The sequence below is a fragment of the Anomaloglossus baeobatrachus genome, chromosome 2 (assembly GCF_048569485.1).
Source record: "Anomaloglossus baeobatrachus isolate aAnoBae1 chromosome 2, aAnoBae1.hap1, whole genome shotgun sequence".
Taxonomy (NCBI): domain Eukaryota; kingdom Metazoa; phylum Chordata; class Amphibia; order Anura; family Aromobatidae; genus Anomaloglossus; species Anomaloglossus baeobatrachus.
Window position 1 is genome coordinate 435,658,856 of NC_134354.1, and position 23,932 is coordinate 435,682,787.

The 23,932-nt window shown below is 44.7% G+C and overlaps 1 protein-coding gene across 2 annotated transcripts in view; it reads left to right on the forward strand.

Moving 5' to 3' along the window:
- Positions 1-23,932, forward strand: part of ULK2 (unc-51 like autophagy activating kinase 2) — a 182,073-nt gene that overhangs the window by 61,801 nt on the left and 96,340 nt on the right. For both annotated transcript variants that reach the window (XM_075336250.1, XM_075336251.1), the window contains exons 4-6: positions 13,031-13,063; positions 17,108-17,144; positions 21,815-21,988. In XM_075336250.1, coding sequence (XP_075192365.1) covers positions 13,031-13,063; positions 17,108-17,144; positions 21,815-21,988 — 244 coding nt within the window. The remainder of the gene's footprint in view (positions 1-13,030; positions 13,064-17,107; positions 17,145-21,814; positions 21,989-23,932) is intronic.

A 23,932-nucleotide genomic window follows, 5' to 3' on the forward strand; every position in this document is an offset into this window, starting at 1 on the left:
AGAGGTAATTCTTGGTCTTCATTTCCTTGGGTAATTCTCATTACAGCCAGTTACATTATTATTATTATTATTATTATTACATTACAGCCAGTTACCTCATTACAGCCATGGTGAATAATGATTTTCATTAGTCTACGTAACGATTCCTTCAAAATTCTAGCAATTTCCTAGATAAATTTCACTGGACTTGGTGGTTACAGGTTTTTAACAAATCTGCAAAACAGTAGGTAGCTGCATCACCACTAATTTAGCCAATGGTATTGTTTAATTCCTTGATGGCATAAAGCAGGGCAGATTCCCGGGGGTTGCAGTGCTGTGGCTGCCTGCCCTTTAAATCGCCACATGCGCTGCGGTGTGTGGCCGGCCCCTCTGCCCTTCCGGAGTGCTGTGTGGCCGGCCCCTCTGCCCTTCCGGAGTGCTGTGTGGCCGGCCCCTCTGCCCTTCCGGAGTGCTGTGTGGACGGCCCCTCTGCCCTTCCGGAGTGCTGTGTGGACGGCCCCTCTGCCCTTCCGGAGTGCTGTGTGGCCGGCCCCTCTGCCCTTCCGGAGCGCTGTGGCTCGTTCAGTGCTTTGTGGCCTCCAGTTCTGTCTACCACCCCCCAGAGTTTTGTGGAATGCCCAGTGCTGTGTTCCCCCCCCCCCCCCCCCACACAAACACATACTTATGTGGTGTAACACCCCAGATTTGCATCCCCCCAGTGATGTCTGTGCCTCTCTTGCGATGTCTGTGCCCCCCTCAGGCCCTCTTGCGTTTGCCTCCAGCGTCTCCTGTGACTTATACATCACATTGGAGATGCTGGGGGCATATATAGCCTCTTATGTGATGTATGTGCCCCCCAATGTCTCTTGTGATGTATATGATTTACCAATCTTATTATCACAAGGAGTTGACTGTGCTCCAGACAAACCTGAAAAAGCAGCTGTGAGAAGAAACATGATTAGTATTATCAAACATCACAGCCACACCAAAGAAGCAGCTCCGGCCGCCAGAGTAAGAGGGAGTTAATTGTTTGACCAAAAATAGCAGGGTCATTGTCACATTGATAATTTTGTGCAGCTCCCGAAGGTTGGTAGAAATTTCCAAATGGCCCCCGGCTGAGAAAAGGTTCCTCACCCCTGGCATAAAGCATAATAGTTGAATAACTAGAGCAAAGATAATGCCTAGTGTTCCCTAACTTATTGGTTCTTAGTTTCTAGAGAATTAATCACTTTTACACATGCTGATTCAGGTAGTTAACAACCGATGGTTGTTTATTGGCCTCTCAAACATTCTATGTGTACAGAACGACCGTTAATAATTCTTATATCCTGGTGAGCATAGGATATCATGTTATAGGCAGCTCATCACTTATGCATGTTGGATGATGCGCTGCTAGTAGCAATGGTTTTCTTACCAGCATAAAAATTGCACTGGTGAACAAGCGGTTTTCAGTTTATCGGGCGACGAACACAGGTTGGTAGTTGGAAACGAGTTCCTACAAACATTAACCGATTATTGGATCATCTAAGTGGGCCATTAGAGTAAATGTGTATTAAGTCCTTTTAATATGTATTAAATTAAATATCCTATTCCTTTATGAAGTTATGGCTTTATTAATGCTAAAGGTTATCTATATTCCCATGATAACACTTCCTGTGTTTATGCAGATGGGAATACTAGAGCTTTGCGCAGGATACTTGAGCAGACTCTTAGGGGTACTTCTCACATAGCGAGATCGCTGCTGAGTCACAGATTTTGTGACGTACCAGTGACCTCATCAGCGATCTCGCTGTGTGTGACACTAAGCAGCGACCTGGCCCCTGCTGTGAAATTGCTGATCGCTACACCCTGTTCTGGTTAATTTTTTGCTTGTTGGTCTCCCGCTGTGCAGCACATATCAGCGTGTTTGACAGTGGGAGACCAACGAGCACCGACTCTGTGTAAGCAGAGGGTAAATATCGGGTAACCAAGCAAAGTGCTTTGCTTAGTTACCCAATATTTACCCTGGTTACCAGCGTACACCGCTTAGGGCTGGCTCCCTACACACGTAACCAGGGTAAATATCGGGTTACTAAGCAAAGCGCTTTGCTTAGTAACCCGATGTGTACCTTGGTTACCAAGCGCAGAGTCGCTGGTGAGATCTGCCTGATTGACAGCTCACCAGCAACCATGTTGCGACGCACCAGCGATCCTGACCAGGTGAAATCGTGGTCGGAATCGCTGGTATGTCGTTTAGGGAGATGGTGCCCTTAGGGAAATGCTAAGGGCCGTTTCACACATCCGGCTTTTCGCCGGATTGGCGGATCCGGTGCACTCCAGTACAGTCTGCAGTACAATGGCAGCGCGACAAGCTCCGGTCGCATGCAGTCATGTGACCGGAGCATGTGACCCGGACGTTGCCACGCTGCCATTGTACTGTATCACACTGTACTGGAGTGCGCCGGATCCGCCAATCCGGTGAAAAGCCGGATGTGTGAAACGGCCCTTAGCTATTGCAAATACAGCTTGTCAGTTTGCTATTCTTCTGCTTACTTTTGAAAGTGGGCTGCTGCCCATAATGTCTACATGAGACTTAATAATTCTTGCCATGTAACAATTGAACAAAGGGGGATGATTGGCATAGTCCAAAAAAAACCAAAAAACTTAAAGGGAACCGGTCACCACTTTTTCAGCCTACAAGCTGTGGCCACCATCACCGGGCTCTTATATACAGCATTTTAGCATGCTGTATATAAGAGCCCAGGCCTCTGTGAGAACATAAAAAATACTTTATAATACTTACCTAAGGGTCGTGCGGTGGGCCATATGGGCGTCTCTGTTGTCCGGTGCCGCCTCTTTTGGCCATCTTTGTTCTCCTTCTCTAGCTGCAGTGCATGACGCGTCCGATGTCATCCACACTCGCCGGCATTCAGGTCCTGAGCAGGCGCACTTTGATCTGCCCTGAGTAGGGCAGATCAAAGTATTGTAGTGCGCCTGTACAGGACCGGCGAGTGTGTATGACGCAGACGCGTTTTGCACACAGGCTTCAGAAAGAGTATGAAGATGGCCAAAAGACCAAAAGAGGAGGTGCCTGCACCGGAGAACGGAGACACCCACATGGCCCACCACACGATCGTTCGGTAAGTATTATAAAGTGTTTATGTTCTACACAGCGGCCTGGGCTCTTATATACAGCATGTTAGAATGCTGTATATAAAGAGCCCGGTGGTGGTGGCTGCTGCTTATAGGCCAAAAAGTGGTGACAGGTTCCCTTTTAAGTGAATTTACAGCATAAAGCCATAACTGGAGGGGTGGACATTTTCGGTATAATTTCATCTCGTCAAGTATGTGCAGTGCTTTCCTAATGGTAAAGAGAACCCCTAAGTTTAGGAATAATTTGCTTTTACTTAAAAGTATAATTTTAATAGTGTTTTTCTAATATACACAAATACACACGCGGTTGTTTTTTTATTTATTTTTTTTTTTTTACATGCGTTGTTAGCTTGTTTTTTCTGCTGAGGTTAATGTAATTTTATAGATTATACGGTTTTATTTTAGATCCTTCCTGTTACTTAGCTTTCATAAAACTTTATTGATAAAGTCATGTACGGATTGTGCGGTTTTAGTGCGTCTGCACTGCAGAGATGCGTTAAAAACACATTTTGTAGTTGTGGATTTTCCCTCCTCTCCTTCAACTCGAAATGGAAAATCTGCAAATAAAATGCATTTTTAGGCTAAAGGAACTTGACATGTTGCCGATGTCAAAAACACACTGCAGGTCAGTTTACGCTGCATAATAAAACCTAAAGCACACCGGGCATGAGATTTCTATAAATCCTATCCACTTTGTTGCAACTGTAAGATGCTTACACTGTGAAAATACGCAGCGTTAAAAACTCCGATCGTTGTGGGAACTTCGGCTTAAAGACATACTATCCTTATGCTCGCCTCTTTAATCACAGCATGTCCTATTTAGTGCATTAGCGGTTTGCTTGACTTTCTGTAAGACTTCAACACAAAGGGGGCCTCTCACAGTGAAAGGAATTGTCCACTACTTTTACGTTGATGACCTATCCTTAGGATAGGTCATCAATGTCTTAGGGTACCTTCACACTTAGCGATGCAGCAGCGATCCGACCAGCGATCTGACCTGGTCAGGATCGCTGCTGCATCGCTACATGGTCGCTGGTGAGCTGTCAAACAGGCAGATCTCACCAGCGACCAGTGAACAGCCCCCAGCCAGCAGCGACGTGCAAGCGACGCTGCGCTTGCACGGAGCCGCCGTCTGGAAGCTGCGGAGACTGGTAACTAAGGTAAACATCGGGTATGGTTACCCGATGTTTACATTAGTTACCAGTGTGAGCAGGGAGCCGCGCACACTGAGCGCTGGCTCCTTGCTCTCCTAGCTACAGTACACATCGGGTTAATTAACCCGATGTGTAATGCAGCTACATGTGCAGAGAGCAGGGAGCCGCGCACACTGCTTAGCGCTGGCTCCTTGCTCTCCTAGCTGCTGTACACATCGGGTTAATTAACCCGATGTGTACAGCAGCTACATGTGCAGAGAGCCGGAGCCGGCAGCACAGGCAGAGTGAGAGCTGCAGAGGCTGGTAACTAAGGTAAATATCGGGTAACCACCTTGGTTACCCGATGTTTATCTTGGATACAGCTTACCTCAGCTGTCAGACGCCGGCTCCTGCTCCCTGCTCGCTTCATTTGTCGCTCTCTTGCTGTCACACACAGCGATCTGTGTGTCACAGCAGGAGAGCGGCTTTGAAGAAAACGAACCAGGGCTGTGTGTAACGAGCAGCGATCTCGCAGCAGGGGCCAGATCGCTGCTCATTGTCACACACAGCGAGATCGCTAATGAGGTCACTGCTGCGTCACAAAAAGCGTGACTCAGCAGCGATCTCGGCAGCGAGCTCGCTGTGTGTGAAGCACCCCTTATCGGCCGGGGTCCGACACCCTGCACCCCCCACCAATCAGCTGTTCTCAGTTGTGGCAGCAGGCAGCCGGAAATGCTCAGTTCCGGCGCGGCGCCATCTTCCATAGTGGCTGTGGCCGGGTACTGCACATCCGTCTCCTATTAACTAGAATGGGAGGCAAGTGTGCAGTACCCGGCCGTGGTCACTATCAGAAGACTGAGCAGCATCGGAGCTGAGCATTTTTGGCAGCCTGCTGTCGACGCTGAGAGTGTGGGAGGAAATCCACGCAAACACATGCTTCGGATGCGATTTATAAAGGAGACTGCACTTCCACTCACTTTTCTGATCGCAGTTGGTCAACAATGAGCCAAGCAGACGGCCCCCCCCATATCCAGGGCACACTGTACTCTGCCACCACTCGCCATTTTACCAGGCTAGCAAGATGCCTACACTGGGCAACACACTGGTACATATGCACACCAGCTTTCCCAGGCTATTGTCTCCTCTAGATCATGCACCTTAGAACAAACTCGTTAAATTTTAGATTAAATATACAAAAAGTACAGTGCTTTACAAGATGGAATAAGAGATGCATAAAACACAATCCAATAAAAAGGTAAGTGAAGAAACCTTACACAACTGCATTGGGAGACTAACTGTGAAGACACTGCCGAAAAGCTTGTGGTACAGATCGGCCATATACCTGGTTCTTCCGGATCTGACCCGGTTTACATACAAAATACAAATATAAGTTCTAATGAACAAACTAAAATGACTGACAGAGGGGGATGGACCTTGCTGGCTTAGGCTATGTGCACACGCTGCATCTTTGTGGTGACCACAGAGATGTATGTTTTTGATCCCCAAAAAAAGGTTTTTGCACGCATTTCTTGCCGTGTTTTTACTGCGTTTTTTGCCTTTGCCCAATGCGTTTAAGTCAACTCTATTGACCGGAAGGGCTCAAATGCTGGCAAAACGCAGAAAGAATGGACATGCTGCAATTTTTGTGGTCACCTGAAAGACGCAGCCAAAAAAAGCTGCAACGTGCGGACAGCAAAAATGAAATCTCATAGACTTTGCTGGGGAAGGGAAATTCATGCAGTTTTAGGACCAAAACTGCACCCCAAAAACGCGGCAAAAACCAGTGTGCGCACAAGGGCTTACAGTCTGCAGGGTAGTAGGGAAGGTTGGTTCTGTATACACACTCAATGTCTGCTCTTCATCAGATAACCGGATGAAGGGAAGGGGCAGACAGTAATGAAATGCCCCCTGACTTTGATCTGCATAACTCGTAACCCCACTTATGACAGACATTAAAGGACTTGTCCGACATAAACTCAAAAAATTTTGTTAAGCTAATCTGTGCTGTATTGTCATATAAATCACCCCTACCTTATTTTTTGTTTTCTAACTTTTGTTGCTCTTTAATTCACCCTTTTATTCTCTGCAGCTCTTTGTTTACATTCAGCTCTAGCAAACATGACCACTTCCTGTGCCAAACCTCCCAGTCACAGCTGGCACCGCCTGGCCTCAGTGTCCAGCCCCTCCCCAGTGTCCAGCCCCGCCCTTTGCCCGCCCCCTTAACACACATTCCCTGTCAGTATTCTTCCCCAGCACCTGACCTCTTATCACTACAGCATTGCAAATAACAGCCCCACATTGGGCTCTGCACCCCACACCACACATATGGCTCTGCACCCCACACCACGCATATGGCTCTGCACCCCACACCACGCATATGGCTCTGCACCCCACACCACGCATATGGCTCTGCACCCCACACCACGCATATGGCTCTGCACCCCACACCACGCATATGGCTCTGCACCCCACACCACGCATATGGCTCTGCACCCCACACCACGCATATGGCTCTGCACCCCACACCACGCATATGGCTCTGCACCCCACACCACGCATATGGCTCTGCACCCCACACCACGCATATGGCTCTGCACCCCACACCACGCATATGGCTCTGCACCCCACACCACGCATATGGCTCTGCACACCACGCATATGGCTCTGCACCCCGCACCACGCATATGGCTCTGCACCCCGCACCACGCATATGGCTCTGCACCCCGCACCACGCATATGGCTCTGCACCCCGCACCACGCATATGGCTCTGCACCCCACACGCGCGCACACACATGGTGCTCTGTACCGACCCCCCTACCCCCGTAGGGAACACATGTAGGGAGTACATACTCACCCCTCCTCGGTCCCCGCCACTCCTGCACGTTCGCTCGCTGTCTGTGCTCTGGACATATCAGCACAGTAGTGACGTCACCGCTGTGCTGAAGAGAGCATAGACAGCGGGACAGTGATGAGAAGCTGCGCTGCTTCTCATCAGCGCTTTCAAATGTATCGGCATCTGTGATGCTGGCACATTTGAATGTGCGATCCTGAGCAGGGGGCTCGGTGCTGGCGGTGACACCGTGGGCAGCCGCTGCCAGGCCCCTCCCCCAGGTGACGGACCCCACAGCAGTGCAGGGGGAGGCTGTGGGCAGAGTACGGGGTACGGGGGAATGTGTGGGAGGGTGCAGGGAAGGGGGGCGGGGGCTCACGCATTGTACAGCCCAACAGGGAGGCAACATGCTGTTCCAGATTTGCATGTCAACATGGTCCTGCCCATGTTGACATGAAATGACCGGAAGCAGCAAAATCGCAGCAGGAGCGGTCACATGACCACTCTGAGTCGGGGGAGAGGGGCTGACAGCAGGGCAGGTAAGTGGTCTCTATCTACTTACCTGCCCCAATGTAGCCCAATAGGGAAATAAAGTCAAAAGAAGCCGGATAACCCCTTTTAATTGTGTTCTCTCTTCCTTGTCTTTTTTTGCATAATCTTTCCCATCACGGTTTTCTGTGATATTCATCCTTGGCCAATACTTGTTTTCTTGCTCATTCATGCATATCTGTTGCTTACATTTGTCTGTCTGATGATGGCATTACTCTCTGTGAAGGCAGATGAGATCTGACAACTTGTTTGGTAATCCACCATCTATATTAAATAGGTTTTGGAGAACGTCCCGGTCTCGTAGTTCATGTTGAATTATTAAATGAAATGTTCATTTGGAGCAACCGGTAATGTGAATTTACTTGGAACAAGCCTCTTCTTTTGTAAAGTATATGCGTGCATAGCGAACACTAATATTCTCTGCCGAGAGCCTCTGGCTCTTTACAGTCAATGTAACCAATTTATTACTAGGACTGTACAGCTTTTCACGTGACTAATGATTAATGGGGTCACCCACTTCCAGCTGTGAAAGGTTAGAAAATGAACTTTCTGACTGTAATATCAGCCGCACAGCTTGAAAGACTCTGCCTTCAGAGGAGAGACATGTTCTGAGTTATTTATGTAAGTACTGTTAACATTCCTAGAAAAACTCTTTCTAGGAAAACGTGTAAGGCAGGATTATGGGCCTGCAAAAACACACTAGAGCGTTCATGGGAAAATAGGCTGACCTTCTGCAAGCATAGCGCTCAGGAAACTGGTTAAAGGACTAGTAAAATAAAGCTGGGGCTGAAAAGTCTACAGGCAATAGTGAATGTGTGCACTTTTTCACATGTGAAGTGCCATGGAATAAATGGCGCTATAATGTGCGTCAGTTGCATTTCATGAAAAAAATAGAAAGCATATAAAATTGTTGGAAGAGAGTAAGGAGGTTCCCATACAAATTAGGTCAGTTTCACATATCTGTCATTCGAAGTTAGAATAAACAGAAAATAAGTGATATCTGTACAACCTATATGACAGTCATATGTACATTATGTATCAAGTGTAAAGGATTTCAAATTGGTATATGGATCAGTATGACCAAAACCGGACTGATTGGTAAGAAACCTTAATCTTAAAACAAAAAGGAACTGACTATGTAGTCCATATAGATGATATAACCTGTTTTAAACTTTATTGAAAGGCTCAAATTGGGTATAATGTGAATTACACAAGTATTAAAAAGGACTGCATATCAAGATAACCGCTTCAAATGGTGAAAACCGCACCTGACGAAGGCGTCGTAGCCGAAATGCGCATGGGGGTGACACGCTATCCAGATCTGTACACCCTGATAAATTAGTAAGTTGCTATATGCACCATCTCTTCAATATTCTAGTACTTTTCCCTGATGTATGAGCCCCAATATACATCGGACCCCTACTGAAAGTCTAGCATTGTGGTCACAATTATGCTATCGGCATTTTGAACATCTGCAGGCACACTAACATTCTACTGATCCATATCTACTAACTATTGTGTGCCATTTGGCAACAGGCACTGTATGTACAGCCATGTTTGTTCTACTGTGATGACCTAAAGGTCCAGTCACACATAACGAGATAGTGAACGAGATTGCTACTACGTCACAGTTCCCAGATTGTTGCTGAGTCGTTGGTGAAATCATGTGAGGTGTCGCACACACCGACTTTAGGAACGTGCATGCGACCTGTATAACGATCTTGTAAATCGTCTGGTCCCTGTCACACAACAGCTGTGGTAACAATTCCGATCTCGAATCACTCATCTAGGTCGTTAACTAAATCGTTAGCTAGGTGTCAAACATACAGATGCATCCTGCCCAGCAGGACTCCAACGAGCCAAAAATGGCCCAGGCTGTTCAGCAGCGACCAACGATTTCACAGCAGGGGGAGGATCATTGGTACGTGTCAAACATGACGAGATCGCTAGTGAAGTCGTTGTTGCGTCACAGAAACTGTGACGTAGCAACGATCTCGTTCACGATCTCGTTATGTGTGAAGTGGCCTTAAATCTGCATTTGCACTTTTTGTATCTTTGTATATGTGTACACTTATCTGTGGTTTCACCATTTGATGCTGTTATCTAGACATTCAGTCCTTTTTAATACTTTTATGTAAAACACCTTAAATCTCATTTGAGTCTTTCAATAAAGTTTTTAAATATTTGTATAGCCTATATCGTCAGTTCCTTTTTGCGTTTTGGATTAATTTGCAGTTAGAGTAAAGACCTTGATGTTCTGACTGGCTGTGGAACTGCTGAGCCAACTTAACAGCCTCATAGGCATGCATATATGGTTTGGGTCAAGAGACTTGCAACCAAACCCGAGACTGAAGTCTGTACTCGGGCTATGAATGTCGGCCTTAGGCTGGAGTCACACTTGCATGTGACTCGCACGATGATTGCATCGCTTGGACAGGCTCTTCTGATGGGAACCTGGAGCTTCATGTATTTTTATGCAGATGCACACTACTGTCAGAGTGGGCTGCCAATCCAGGTGATGCGATGTTACCCTCACTGGAGTCACATAAAGTGTGACTCCAACCTTTGACTATTGGTCAGTATAAGAAAGTTCAGCAGACTTCAATGTGTATGAGGGCTTTTAGGGTTTTGATTTATTTGCATTCCTATGTTTCTGGAAGAAGGTTGATTTGGTCATTACTAACCTCTTTGGAGGGATCTATTCACATTATTATAATTATTATTATTATTTATTATTATTCCATGATGCTTTACAAGTGAAAAGGGGTGTACCTAATAAAACAAGTACAATAATCATGAACAATACAAAGCACAGATTGGTACAGGAGGAGAGAGGACCCTGCCCGTGAGGGCTTAGTCAACAGGGAAGGGGTGAGGATACAGTAGGTGAGGGTAGAGCTGGTCATGCGACGGTATAGTGCACTGAGGGTTATTGCAGGTTGTATGTTTGTCGGAAGAGGTAGGGCTTCAAGTTCCTTTTGAAGGATTCCCCATGGTAGGTGAGTGTGTGGTGAAGAGTTCCAGAGTATGGGGAGGCACCGGAGTAATCTTGTATGCAATTTAGGGAAAGCGAATATAAGAGGGGAGTAGAGAAAGGGGATCTTGTGAGGATCGGAAGGTGCATGCAAGTAGGTATCTGGAGACTAGATGTGTGGAGGAGACCGGTTACGGTAGGTAAGTTAGGGTTTTGAACTAGAACCTTCGGGCAATCTGAAGCCAGTGAAGGAATTGGCAGAGTAGAGAGGCCGTGGAATTGTGAGGGGACAGGTGGATTCATCAGGCTGCAGAGTTTTAGGATAGATTGAAGGGGTGCAAGACTGTTAAGAGATGTCAGAGAGCCGGAGGTTGTAGTAGTCGAGGCGGGAGATGATGAGGCCATACACTAGTGTTTTTGCAGAAACTTGGTTAAAGACTGTACAGATTCGGGAAATTTATTTTTTCGGGGGTCTGCATGAGGTAGAAAGGGCTTGGATATACATAGCATGAAGGAGAGAGCAGAGTCCAGGGTTATCCAGAGGCAGCGAGCTTGCGGGACTGGGGAGAATGAGCAGCCATTGACTCTGATGGATAGATCTGTTGAGCGGATTTGAGTGAGGTTGTGGGAAAAATGATTAATTCATTTTGTCCACATTATATTTAGAAGTTGAGCAGAGAAAAAGGATGAAATAGCAGATATTGTGGCATTCTGGTTGGTAAGGAGGTGATATCTGGTCCAGAGAGGTAGATCTACATGTCATCAGTGTAGACATGATACTGAAAGCCATAAGACTGAGTTGTTCCAGGCCGAAGATGTAGATGGAGAAGAAGTTCCAAGAACTGAACCTTGGGGGTCACCAGCAGATAGGGGGCAAGATGAGTATGTGTGTGAGTGGGATATGCTGAATTTCCAGTTGGTCTGACAGCTTGCAGTTTGTGTCAAACAGTAAGTGGTGTAGATAGTATTGTGTCCCATTGGAATAACGCACCTACAGTGCCTTGAAAATGTAAGTAGCCAAGAGGCCCATGGTCACTCTGGAGGAGCTGCAGAGATCAACAGCTCGGGTGGGAGAATCTGTCCATAGTACAACTATTAGTCGTGTACTCCACAAATCTGGCCTTTATGCAAGAGTGGCAAGAAAGCCATTTTTGAAAGCATGCCAAAAGTCCTGTTTCTAGGTGACACAGCTAGCATGTGGAGGAAGGTGTTCTGGTCAAATTAGACCAAAGTAGAACTTTTTGGGCTAAATGCAAAACACTGTGTGTGGCAGGAAACTAATACTATATATCACTCTGAAAACACCATCCCCACAGTCAAACATGATGGTGACAGAATCATGCTGTGAGAATGCTTTTCTTCAGCAGAGACAGGGAAGCTAGACAGAATTGATGGTAAGATGCATGGAACTAAATACTGGGGTAAATCTGTCTGAGGCATCAAAAGATTTAAGACTCTGGCATAGGTTCACCCTCCAGCAGAACGACTCTCCACGAGCCCGCAGTATTGCTGACCCTTTTGAGCTTCGACACCCTCTCCTCCAAGCCTGCCGGCAGATCAATGGCACCTGCTGCCGTGACACCCAACGAGCCCGTAGTATTGCCGATACACTGACCCTCATGAACAGGGACAGCCCCTCCTCCGATCCGGCAGCATCGCCTAACCTCATGAGCCGCGACACCCCCTCCTCCTAGTCCGCAGCGTTGCCTACCCTGCCTCCTGTGACATTCCTGAGCTGCTCCACCACCGCGCTCCCACCCGGTGAGCTAATACAAGAGGCACTAGGTTTAAAAGATCATTTTATAAGATCAGTTTATAAGATCATTTTATCAGTACAAATGATTTATTTTTTCCCTATTTTCCTCCTTCAAATTTGGGGTGCGACTTATAATCCAGTGCGTCTTATAAAATGAAAACTACATGCGTGTTTTTTTTTTTTTGTTTGTTTAAGGGAATATATACATCTTGTTTCTGCAGAAAAAACATGACATTTTACTGTCCCATCAACATGAATGAGGTTTCTGAGATCTGTTTATTCCTTCAGCATTTTTATAAGTTATAAGTGTGGTGTTTTTTTTTTGTTTTTTTTTTTTTCCCTTATTCTAATGAATCAGAAAAAGTGAACTGCATACTAAAACAAAAATGCATTTTTATTATTTATTTTAATTATTCTTTAATGGATCATTTTTCCTGCCAAAACCCCCCATCTTTAATGCTAAAATATCTGCAGAAAATACTTAATATGTGCACAAACCCTCAGCTAGCATGACATGGTATGTCTATGGTGCTGGCAACCATTGCCAAAATTCTTTTCATAAAGCCTCTTTGAATATATTAATAATAATAATAATAATAATATATTATATTTGAAATGTCCGATCAACCTGTTTTTGTTTTTTTCTTATGTTATTTTTTTTTTTTTTATTTTGCAGGAAATGCCCAACTCTGTTTTCTTGGTCATGGAGGTAAATATGTTCTTCTGTATGTCTTTTTAAGTATGGCATTCTATTGGATTGTGTCTTGTTTTTTATGCTGCTCTATTATAAAGTTGAAGGATATACCATTCCTTTATCTGCTAATCCCATGCTTGTGAATATATTTTGCTACAATGATAAAAATGTAATAACATAGGACATTGTAAGCCAATTAACCGCACACATTCCCTCCATGCAGTGCTGACAATGGTACAATGCCTAACGGGGCGTGATGGTCTGTGTGAGCACTGCATTCACTGAATGCCTCTACTCTGCTGACAGCTCTTGTGGGCCAGGGATTGGGAATCTGGAATTTCATTGTGGACTGTTATTTTTGGTAATACTTTACAAAATTGTGCAATTAATAATCCAATATATAATGTGATCAATAAAGAGACTAATATGAGCTCTGCCTATTGAAAAATTATAATGAGTGCATCTACATGCATAACATTGCCTCTCCTGTAAATGAGCTGCGAGAATCCCGTTAGTTAATCCTACTAATATGAATCTTCTGGGGTCCATATATTGGGGGGAACCTTAATTTAACCAGTTATCAGCTAAATTATCTCCCAAAGAGAAAATGTTTTAAAATAATAAAACTAGCATTACTTACCTGTTGCCTGCTTCCGTGGTCTTTTTACAGGGATTCAGTACAACAGTGTCCTGCCAAAAAAAAAGCCAGCTAAACTCAAAATAGCATGTATTATAAGATGCGCTCTGCACTAAAAATGCCAAACTGAGATTTTTGGCAAAAAATGGCAATTTCTTGAGCTACCCGCCACGTCACGGCATTTAAAATGTGCCATACGGCCTGTCCCACTCACAGCCTCAAAGAGATTTGCCGCGACGTGGTGTTTTTTTATATATATATATATATATATATATATATATATATATATATATATATATATATATATATATATATATATATATATATATATATATATATATATATATATATATATATATATATATATATATGTATATGTACACATACATATATATATGTGTGTATATGTACACATACATATATATATGTGTGTATGTATATATACACATACATATATATATGTGTGTATGTATATATATGTATATATATATATTAATATAATATAAAAATGTGTCCTGCCGTCTGCATCACACCTGAGGCCATTGATCGTCTGAAGCACATGTGACTGCAGCAGTCACGTGTGGTTGCAGTGGTCTTGTGTGTTGATGGGACATCACTGTTGCAGCCCTGTAAACAGAGACCTAAGTGGTAAGTGGAGATGCAGTGCTAGTGTGGTTATTTTAAAGGGAACCAAACATCAGGATTTTGGTATATAAGGTGCAGCCAGTGCAGTGCTGGCTTTATCAGGCACATTGTGTATATACCATTAGTGGGCAGCTCAGATGTTTAGGCTGTGAAATCCATGTTTATGAAGTTTGAAAATTCATCCACTTTTTGATTGACGTGTGCACCTCTCCAGATAATATCCGGGCGGGTTATGCACATGATTGCCGCGACCCCCCCCCCCTCCTCCCCCCGCCGCCTGTTCCTCCCTCTCTCTGGCTGTATGTAAATTTCTAATCTTCAGTTACACGGCGTCTGAGATGGAGCCTGCGCATAGCCTCCGGCGCCATGTTTTTGAAGCCCGCATACAGTGTTTGGTGCCTGAGAGGGAGGCGCATGCGCTCTTGCTTCTCCAGATCTCGTTGTGACCGCGCTCGCTTCCGTGGTCACAACAGGACTGAAGCACAGCTGATCTTACCGATTAGCTGCAGCAAACGTCTGCTATAATATCGTCTGCTGCAGCTAATCGGTAAGATCAGCTGTTCTCCAGTCCTGTTGTGACACCGCGTGCGCTCCCGCTGTCACAACGATATGAAGAAGCGAGGGCGCATGCGCCACCCTCTCGGACACCAAACACTATATGCGGGCTTCAAAAACATGGCGCCGGAGGCTATGCGCAGGCGCTAACTCAAACGCCGTGTAACTGAAGATTAGAAATTTACATACAGCCAGAGAGCTGGAGGAACAGGCAGCGGAAGGGGGGGGGGGGTTATGCAATCATGTGCATAACCCGCCCGGATATCTGGAGAGGTGCACACGTCAATCAAAAAGTGGATGAATTTTCAAACTTCATAAACATGGATTTCACTGCCTAAACATCTGAGCTGCCCACTAATGGTATATACACAATGTGCCTGATAGTGCCAGCACTGCACTGGCTGCACCTTATATACCAAAATCCTGATGTTTGGTTCCCTTTAAAGCACATGTCAAACTCTGGCTCTGATGGCATGTAAGGTGAAGCACAAATAAGATGAATTTGCTGGTGGACCCTGTTGTCTTGATTTAGGTTCACAGTGCTACTGGATATCATATTGATTGGAATATATAGCAATGGATATGGAGGGCCATGTGGAGCCCATTATTCTGTATGGAGGGCCATGTGGGGCCCATTATCCTGTATGGAGGGCCATGTGGGGCCCATTATCCTGTATGGAGGGCCATGTGGGGCCCATTATTCTGTATGGAGGGCCATGTGGGGCCCATTATTCTGTATGGAGGGCCATGTGGGGCCCATTATTCTGTATGGAGGGCCATGTGGGGCCCATTATTCTGTATGGAGGGCCATGTGGGGCCCATTATTCTGTATGGAGGGCCATGTGGGGCCCATTATTCTGTATGGAGGGCCATGTGGGGCCCATTATTCTGTATGGAGGGCCATGTGGGGCCCATTATTCTGTATGGAGGGCCATGTGGGGCCCATTATTCTGTATGGAGGGCCATGTGGGGCCCATTATTCTGTATGGAGGGCCATGTGGGGCCCAGTGTTCTGCGTGTGGAGGGCCATGTGGGGCCCAGTGTTCTGCGTGTGGAGGGCCATGTGGGGCCCAGTGTTCTGCGTGTGGAGGGCCATGTGGGGCCCAGTGTTCTGCGTGTGGAGGGCCATGTGGGACCAACGACTAGTTTGCTCCTAGACTTTATCCAAGTTTTTAACTTTGGCCCGCTGTGTTTTTGAGTTTGACATCCCTATTATAGGGAACCTGTCACTAGATTTGGCGACTATAAGCTGTGGCCACCAACAGTGAGCTTTTATATACAACATTCTAATATGCTGTATACAAGAGCCGAGGCCGCTGTGTAGAACGTAAAAATAATTTTATAATACTCCCCTAAGGGTCGGTGCGGTGCAGACTTGTCAGATGGGTGTCTCCATTCTGCGGTATCGGCCCCTCCTCTTTTGGCCATCTTTGTCTTCCTTCTTCTGAAGCCTGGATGTATGACGCGTCCTATTTCATCCACAATAGCTGGCATTGAGGTCCTGCGCAGACTCACTACAATACTTTGATCTGCCCTGCTCAGGGCAGATCAAAGTGCGCCTGCGCAGGACCTCAATTGCCGGCTAGTGTTGATGTAGGACTTGTCATGCACCCAGGCTTCAGAAGAAGGTCAAAGATGGCAGAACGAGGAGGTACCGGAAAACTGAGACACCCATCTGACCAGTCTGCACCGCATTGCCCCTTAGGTGAGTAATATAAAGTGATTTTAAGTTATACACAGAGACCTGGGCTCTTATATACAGAATGCTGTATATGAGTTCACTGGTGGTGGCTGGAGGTTATAGGGGTCAAATCTGGTGACAGATTCACTTTAAAGCATTGCCTAACTGTTGTCCAATTTTGCTAGAATATGGACTACCTCCTTGAACTAGAAGAATTCTTGTAGGACATGTTGCAGAGGGGCAGAGGATCGGTGAGATCTGTACATCCAGTTCATCACTCTATCCATATGCAGCTGAATAAGTATTGTGCGCTCATGTGGGTAAAGGACAAGGGTTTTGTTTTTCTTTGTATAGCAGGACTGTAGAAAGGAGAACTGTGAACCCTTGTCTGAACATTTGGCTATTATGAGAAGTATGAACTTCCCAGATTGTGGCCCTTTCTTTGCCAGTGCATTAGATTGCTGTTATGCAAACCTTGCAGATTGATTAGACTGTGAATCATCCTAATGTGTAATGTGTGTTTTTTGTTTTTAATTTCCAGTACTGCAATGGAGGAGACTTGGCAGATTATTTACAAGGTACTTTTGTTTCCTTTTTGCAAAACTGTCAAGTAAGAGTGGGGAGGGAGACTTTTTAATCTTTGTTTTCAAGAAAATCCAGCCCTTCTACTGTATAATATACCCCAAGCAGTAACAGGAGCCTCTTGTTTCTCCTGCTTGGCTTCATTGTCTTGGCTGCTGCTCACTTTTTATCTTTTTTTTCTTTCTTTTTTTTTTTTTTTCTTTTTAACCATCAGGATTTTAAATAAAGAAACTGCAAGAATATTATTCTCTCCAACTACATTCCCAAGGGGGAGACTCGAACCAAAAATAACCTTCTGCAAAATATAAAAAAAGACATACATTTATCCCAAACCCCCCTCCCACACACACACACACACACACATACGCCAATGATGAGCAAAAACAATAGTTTTAGGGTTTTTCTTTTGTCTGAGAGAATAGTGCTGTAGCATAAATCTCTTCTACCTCGCTGTCTACAATGGAGGAAACCTAGAACTACATTTTTAGACCTGATTTTTTTTTTTTTTCTTTCTTTTAGTTTTTATAATGGAGGGTTCAATAAAGGCTGCATGTGCGATGTACACCTTCTGCTTAACCAACCCACTGTAGATGAACAAGATAGAAATATTTGGTGCTCAAATCTCATTTTATGACCTTATGAATTTACATTCAAACACCATGCAATATATAGATATACATCCATTATGTATACACACTAAAAAAGTTGAGGTCCTTAGTTTACAGTTTTGAGCAAAATATAAGACCATTCACCAACCACAAGGTGACCTTATTTTGGAAGTAACCTTAACTTTTACATAAGTGCCTCTCCATGTGCATAGACCTCATATTAACTGTAGAAGAACCTAATCCAGCTATATTTTGCATTAATTTAAAACGAATTTGGGAAAGTTGGGATCTCACAAGATCCTGTTACATTGCCCTTCTTTTATGGTGTATCCTAGTCTCATTTTTTACACCCTGCCCAACACCTCTGTGCATTTCCAATCCTCTATTGCCTTTTGCCTCTAGGATGAAGGTGTATATAAACATTTAGCCCCCGGTTCCATCCCACCCTTTCAACTTTATGAAGAAAAAAAAAGCCCCTAAAGTTGTCCATCCACCTTAATTACATATCTGACAACCATTTTTCTCCACTTCCCTATGTAATTTGTGGTTCCTTTAGAGAGAGGGGAATGCTGTATTGTCAAAAACTGCTGAAGGCATCTACCAGGAGAACAAATGGATGTGGATGTGTCAACTTGCCCAATTCTTCTTTCCTACAACAGTGAGTGGCCCCCATTCACATAGATGGTTGGCCTGTCTCAGCAAATCCAGCATATTAGGCTGCTTTCACACAACCGGTTTTGGCTGTGCGGCACACTCCGGCTCTTTGCAGAAAAAAACGCAACCAGTTTTTTTTTGCCGCCGGTTGCGGTTTTTCCGCATAGACTTTAATTGGTGCCGGATTGTGCCGCATGGCCTTGCGTTCGGTCTGGTTTCTGCCAGATGCGGCATATTTAGCCCATGCGGCGGCCGGATGGAACGTTGCCTGGCACGGTTTTTTGTCCGGCAAATAAAACTGCATCACGCCGCATCCGGCCGATGCGGCACTTTTTCTAATGCATGCCTATGGACGCCAGATGCGGCGCAATGCAGCAAAAAACGCATCCAGCCGCCGTATGCGTTTTTTTTTGCACTGCGCATGCTCAGTAGCGTGCCAAAACCGGCAAAAACCGGACAGGCCACATGTAAAAACTTATGCAAAGGATGCGTTTTTTCCGCAGCATCCGTTGCATAGGTTTTAGAGTCTGATTTAGCCGCACTGCTAAAACCGGAGGTGTGAAAGCAGCCTAAGCTAAGCACTGGATCAACATACAGAAAATGGAAACAAAGACAAGGCCACATTGCACACTGAGTATTTGGTGAGATTTTTTACCTCAGCACTTGTAAGGCCATGTGCACATATTGAGTATTTTACCTCAGTATTTATTTGTAAGCCAAAACTAGGAATGGAACAATCGGGAGTAAAGTATAATAGAAACACGAGCATCACTTCTGGTTTTTTTTTGTTTTTCTTCCACCCACTCCTGGTTTTGGCTTAAACATACTGAGGTAAAAAACTCACCAAATACTGTACGTGTGCACCTGGCCTTACAGATACTGAGGTAAAAACTCACCAAATACTGTACGTGTGCACCTGGCCTTACAGATACTGAGGTAAAAACTCACCAAATACTGTACGTGTGCACGTGGCCTTACAGATACTGAGGCATAAACTCACCAAATGCTGTACGTGTGCACCTGGCCTTACAGATACTGAGGTAAAAACTCACCAAATACTGTACGTGTGCACCTGGCCTTACAGATACTGAGGCATAAACTCACCAAATGCTGTACGTGTGCACCTGGCCTTACAGATACTGAGGTAAAAACTCACCAAATACTGTACGTGTGCACCTGGCCTTACAGATACTGAGGTAAAAACTCACCAAATACTGTACGTGTGCACGTGGCCTTACAGATACTGAGGTAAAATACTGTACGTGTGCACGTGGCCTTACAGATACTGAGGTAAAAACTCACCAAATACTGTACGTGTGCACGTGGCCTTACAAATACTGAGGCATAAACTCACCAAATACTGTACGTGTGCACGTGGCCTTACAAATATTGAGGTAAAATACTGTACGTGTGCACGTGGCCTTACAAATACTGAGGTAAAATACTGTACGTGTGCACGTGGCCTTACAAATACTGAGGTAAAAACTCACAATACTCAATGCATGTACTCAACTGCCCCATTCTCTGCTGAAAAAGTACACAAATGTAATAGCATAAACAAATGTGGGGAAAAAAGCTGCCATTTCGTACAAAACATGAAGTCCGCCTTACCATATACTGACAGACTTCCACTTGAGTTTCTTTTTTTATCGTGAACAGTTTATAAGCAACATTGCTTCATTGTTATCCTTTTAGTCTAGACAATAAAGAGAAATCAGACTCCATTCCATCATTTATTTTTCCTGAAGTGACTTTTCCTCTGGTTTGTGGTTTTTGTTGCTGTGGCTTTTTTTTTTTGTAATTAAATACTTCACAATGGCACATGATGATGGTGGATGAACATTGCACAAAATCAAATATGCCTCCACCCATGTGCAATGTCCATATCACTTGAGGAACGAGGGTAAGGTGACCATAGTTTGACAGTTGCATTTCTGGTCAAAGTAGAAAGATAACAAATCTTGTGTTGCTGAATATTTTATTATTGCTGGAAAGTGGTAACATAGTGTTTGATGTTCTAAAATGACAGCTCCATTCTGTACACACAGGTAAAATCTTCACAGCCTCTTCAAACTTGTGTACATATCATAAGATGTTTGTGGTGGTGTTTTGTTTTTTTTTTTTTATATTATTTTTGTCACTGATTGGTTTTGGATGCAAGCTCTAGATGTAATATACGTACGGAGCCAAAAGGCTGTCCTTGCGTAACCCAGCTCCACACAGGGCTTGGCGCACGCTGGCAGCAGCAGTGTCAGGGTAATGCTGCATGAAAGAAGTCAACAACTCTGGAAGCACGGACACATCATCTTTTCCTCAGGGAAAATCAAAGAGGTGTCATGGTGTTTCACTGCTTGAGATTTGAATGGCATACACATTTTACGAAAGGGCACATCGGACAAGCTTAAAAGTAAAACCACTTCTTCAAATCTACTGCAATTCGTATACTCACATCTAACAAAGCGAATCAGGTCTCCGGAGAGCTATCCAAAACTGTGACCCAAATAATCTGGCCTGATTTTCCATTGTACAACTAATCACAGACAAATAGGGACAGTAAGGCCCAAGACACACTGCATGAAAATTGGAGCGAGTGAAATGCGATAAAACATCGCGTTCCACTCGGACCAATATTAGCCTGTGTGTCAGCACCCATGAGCAATTATTTTCTCAGCCCTAATCGGACCGAGAAAACAATCGCAGCATGCTGCGACTGTAATGCGATTTTGGTTTCTCTCGCACCCATTCAAGTCTATGGGGCGAGAGAAAAATCGCACTGCAATCGCAGTACACCGGTGTACCGCGAGTGCAGGGCAAGAATGGCAATGTGGTACCTCAAAGTGTTAGACAAACTACCCAGTTTTTTTTATGGTTTTAGTACTCTAGTCCTGCTTGCTGGCATTATTTAGTGGAGACTTTCTTACCATAACACCCAAAAATTACTGTTTGTAAAATCCCTCTAATTTCTGTCTTCACCTGGGTTTTTATCTAGTTTGTCTAAGTTTACATCGTAAAATTAAACGGGATTGCTCTGGACTTCACTATTGATATCCCATCCACAGGATAGGCCATCAATGTCTGATTGGTGGTGGTGTGACACCTGAAACCCCTCCCCCCCCCCTCCCGATCAGCTGTACCCGCCGCTGACCGAAGCTGCATAGAACAGCTCTGTCAGCTGAGTAGTGGCTGCAGCCGGGTACTGCACATCTACTCTAGATTCAAATGGGGGCAGATATGCAGCACCCAGCCATGGCCACTGTACAGATGACAGAGCTGTGATCTATAATAAAAACGTAGATGAAAGGCATCGTAGAAGTAATATATTCCCAATGTGACTGCTTCATAAATAAGGCTATACAGTATGTGGGCTTTACTAACATATATTCTTCCATTATTTTACAATTCAGCCAAAGGGACCTTAAGTGAAGACACCATAAGAGTCTTCCTGCAACAGATTGCAGCGGCCATGCGGGTGCTACACAGCAAGGGCATTATCCACAGGGACCTGAAGCCGCAAAATATCCTTCTTTCTTATGCCAGTCGGAAGAAATCAACTTTTAGTGGTATCCGGGTAAAGATTGGTAAGAAATGATTGCAATCTGTACTTGACCAACATGTTGTAAAGTTAGTTTAAAATCTCCACTAAAGGTGGCTTTACACACTGCAACATCGCAAACGACATCGCTGTAAGGCCACCGTTTTTGTGACGTAATAGCGACCTCCCCAGCGACATTGCAGTGTGTGAAACACATCAGCGACCTGGCCCCTGCTGTGAAGTTGCTGATCGCTACAAATCGTTCAGGACCATTCTTTGGTCCTTTGTTTCCCGCTGTGCAGCATGATCGCTAGAAAGTCTGTGTGTAAAGGGGACTTTACAGCGACTTCGTTAGCGACTTCCCTTTCAAAAAGCTGCTTTACAACGTCCCCAATGACTAGCTAGGTCGTTCTGCAGGTCCGGATCGCTGTTGCGTCGTTGGCCAGGTTTGCCTGTTTGACAGCTCACCAGAGACTTTGTAGCGATCCCAGCCAGGTTGGGATCGCTGGTGGGATCGCTGAAAGTCTGTGTGTAAAGGGGCCTTTAGTCTGAAATTCACCTTGGTAACCTTTACATACAATCAGCTTGATTCTGAAGGTGATATCCACTAATGAACAACCCCTGCTGAATCATTTCAGGGCCCCATGGAAAATAAAAAATAACCTGTACTTTCCTCCTGCAGCTGCACCATTCCGGCGATGTAGGTTTTATATCCTTATTTTGTCATATTACCACTACAGTCGATTCCACTAGTAATGTGACCCCTGTCATTTATCCTAACTATTTCTGCTACCTACCCTGCTCCTGTGTAAGGCTGCTTTCACACATCCGGTAGGTGCAGAGCCGGCCAGTCCGGCTCTAAAACCTATGCGAAAAAGCTGCATCCTTTGCAAAAGCTTTTTAAATGCGGCCCGTCTGGTTTCCGCCGCTTGCGGCATGCTACTAAGCATGCGCAGTGGCAAAAACCGCATGCGGCGGCCGGATGCGGTTTTTGCCGCATCCAGCGTCCATAGGCATGCATAGGAAAATGCGCCGCATTTTTTTTTTTTTTTTTTTTTTTTGCTGCACAAAAAACGTGCCAGGCAACGTTCCATCCGGCCGCCGCCTCGGGTAAATCTGCCGCATGCGGCAAAAACCGGATGGAACGCAAGCCCCTGCGGCACTAATGTTAGTCTATGCAAAAAAAAAACGCAACCGGCAGCAAAAAAAAAAACCGGTTGCGTTTTTTCTGCAAAGTGCCGGATTGTGCCGCACAGGAAAAACCGGAGGTGTGAAAGCAGCCTAAACTGAACTTTAATAGGTTTGTAAATACCTCTATTGTTGTAGCTTTGATACTTCCTGTTGCAGATCGGATTCGGACCAACTAAGCAGAGCAAGTCGCTGGTGGGAGCGGGGCTGCTTCTCTGTGAGTGACAGCAGTCTGGGCACTCGTGCCGAGCTCACACTTCACTCATCCTCTCAATCTTCTTTACAGTGCGTTGCTTTCATGTGACAATATCATAGGAAATAAGGGGGCACCTTTCCGCTATTGGGATCACCATCAGCAACAATAGACAATATCAAGAAAGAAAGAAAAGTATTTGCTGTATATAGGGATCAACCAATAAGATTTTGTTCAGATCATCAAAAATATATTTTATTGGCACAAATTTTATACGTACAAAAATATCCACACAGAACAGTGAAAAATAACAAATAATAACCTCTAAAAACAGTCATAGTTCTATTTTAGGAACCCAGCACCAAGATCCTGAATAAAACTCCACTAGATGTACAAATCGATAATATTCACAGGCATAAATGCAGGACGTGTGCAAATTGTCACTGCAAACCCTATGCCATATAGTACTCTAGAGAATCGTACCCCATCTGGCACCACCATCAATAAATACAATATAATAAGTACAAAATACTAGCAAAAGAAGGGGGTGAAGATAACCTTTATAATAATAATAATAATAATAATAATTTTATTCATTTATATAGCGCT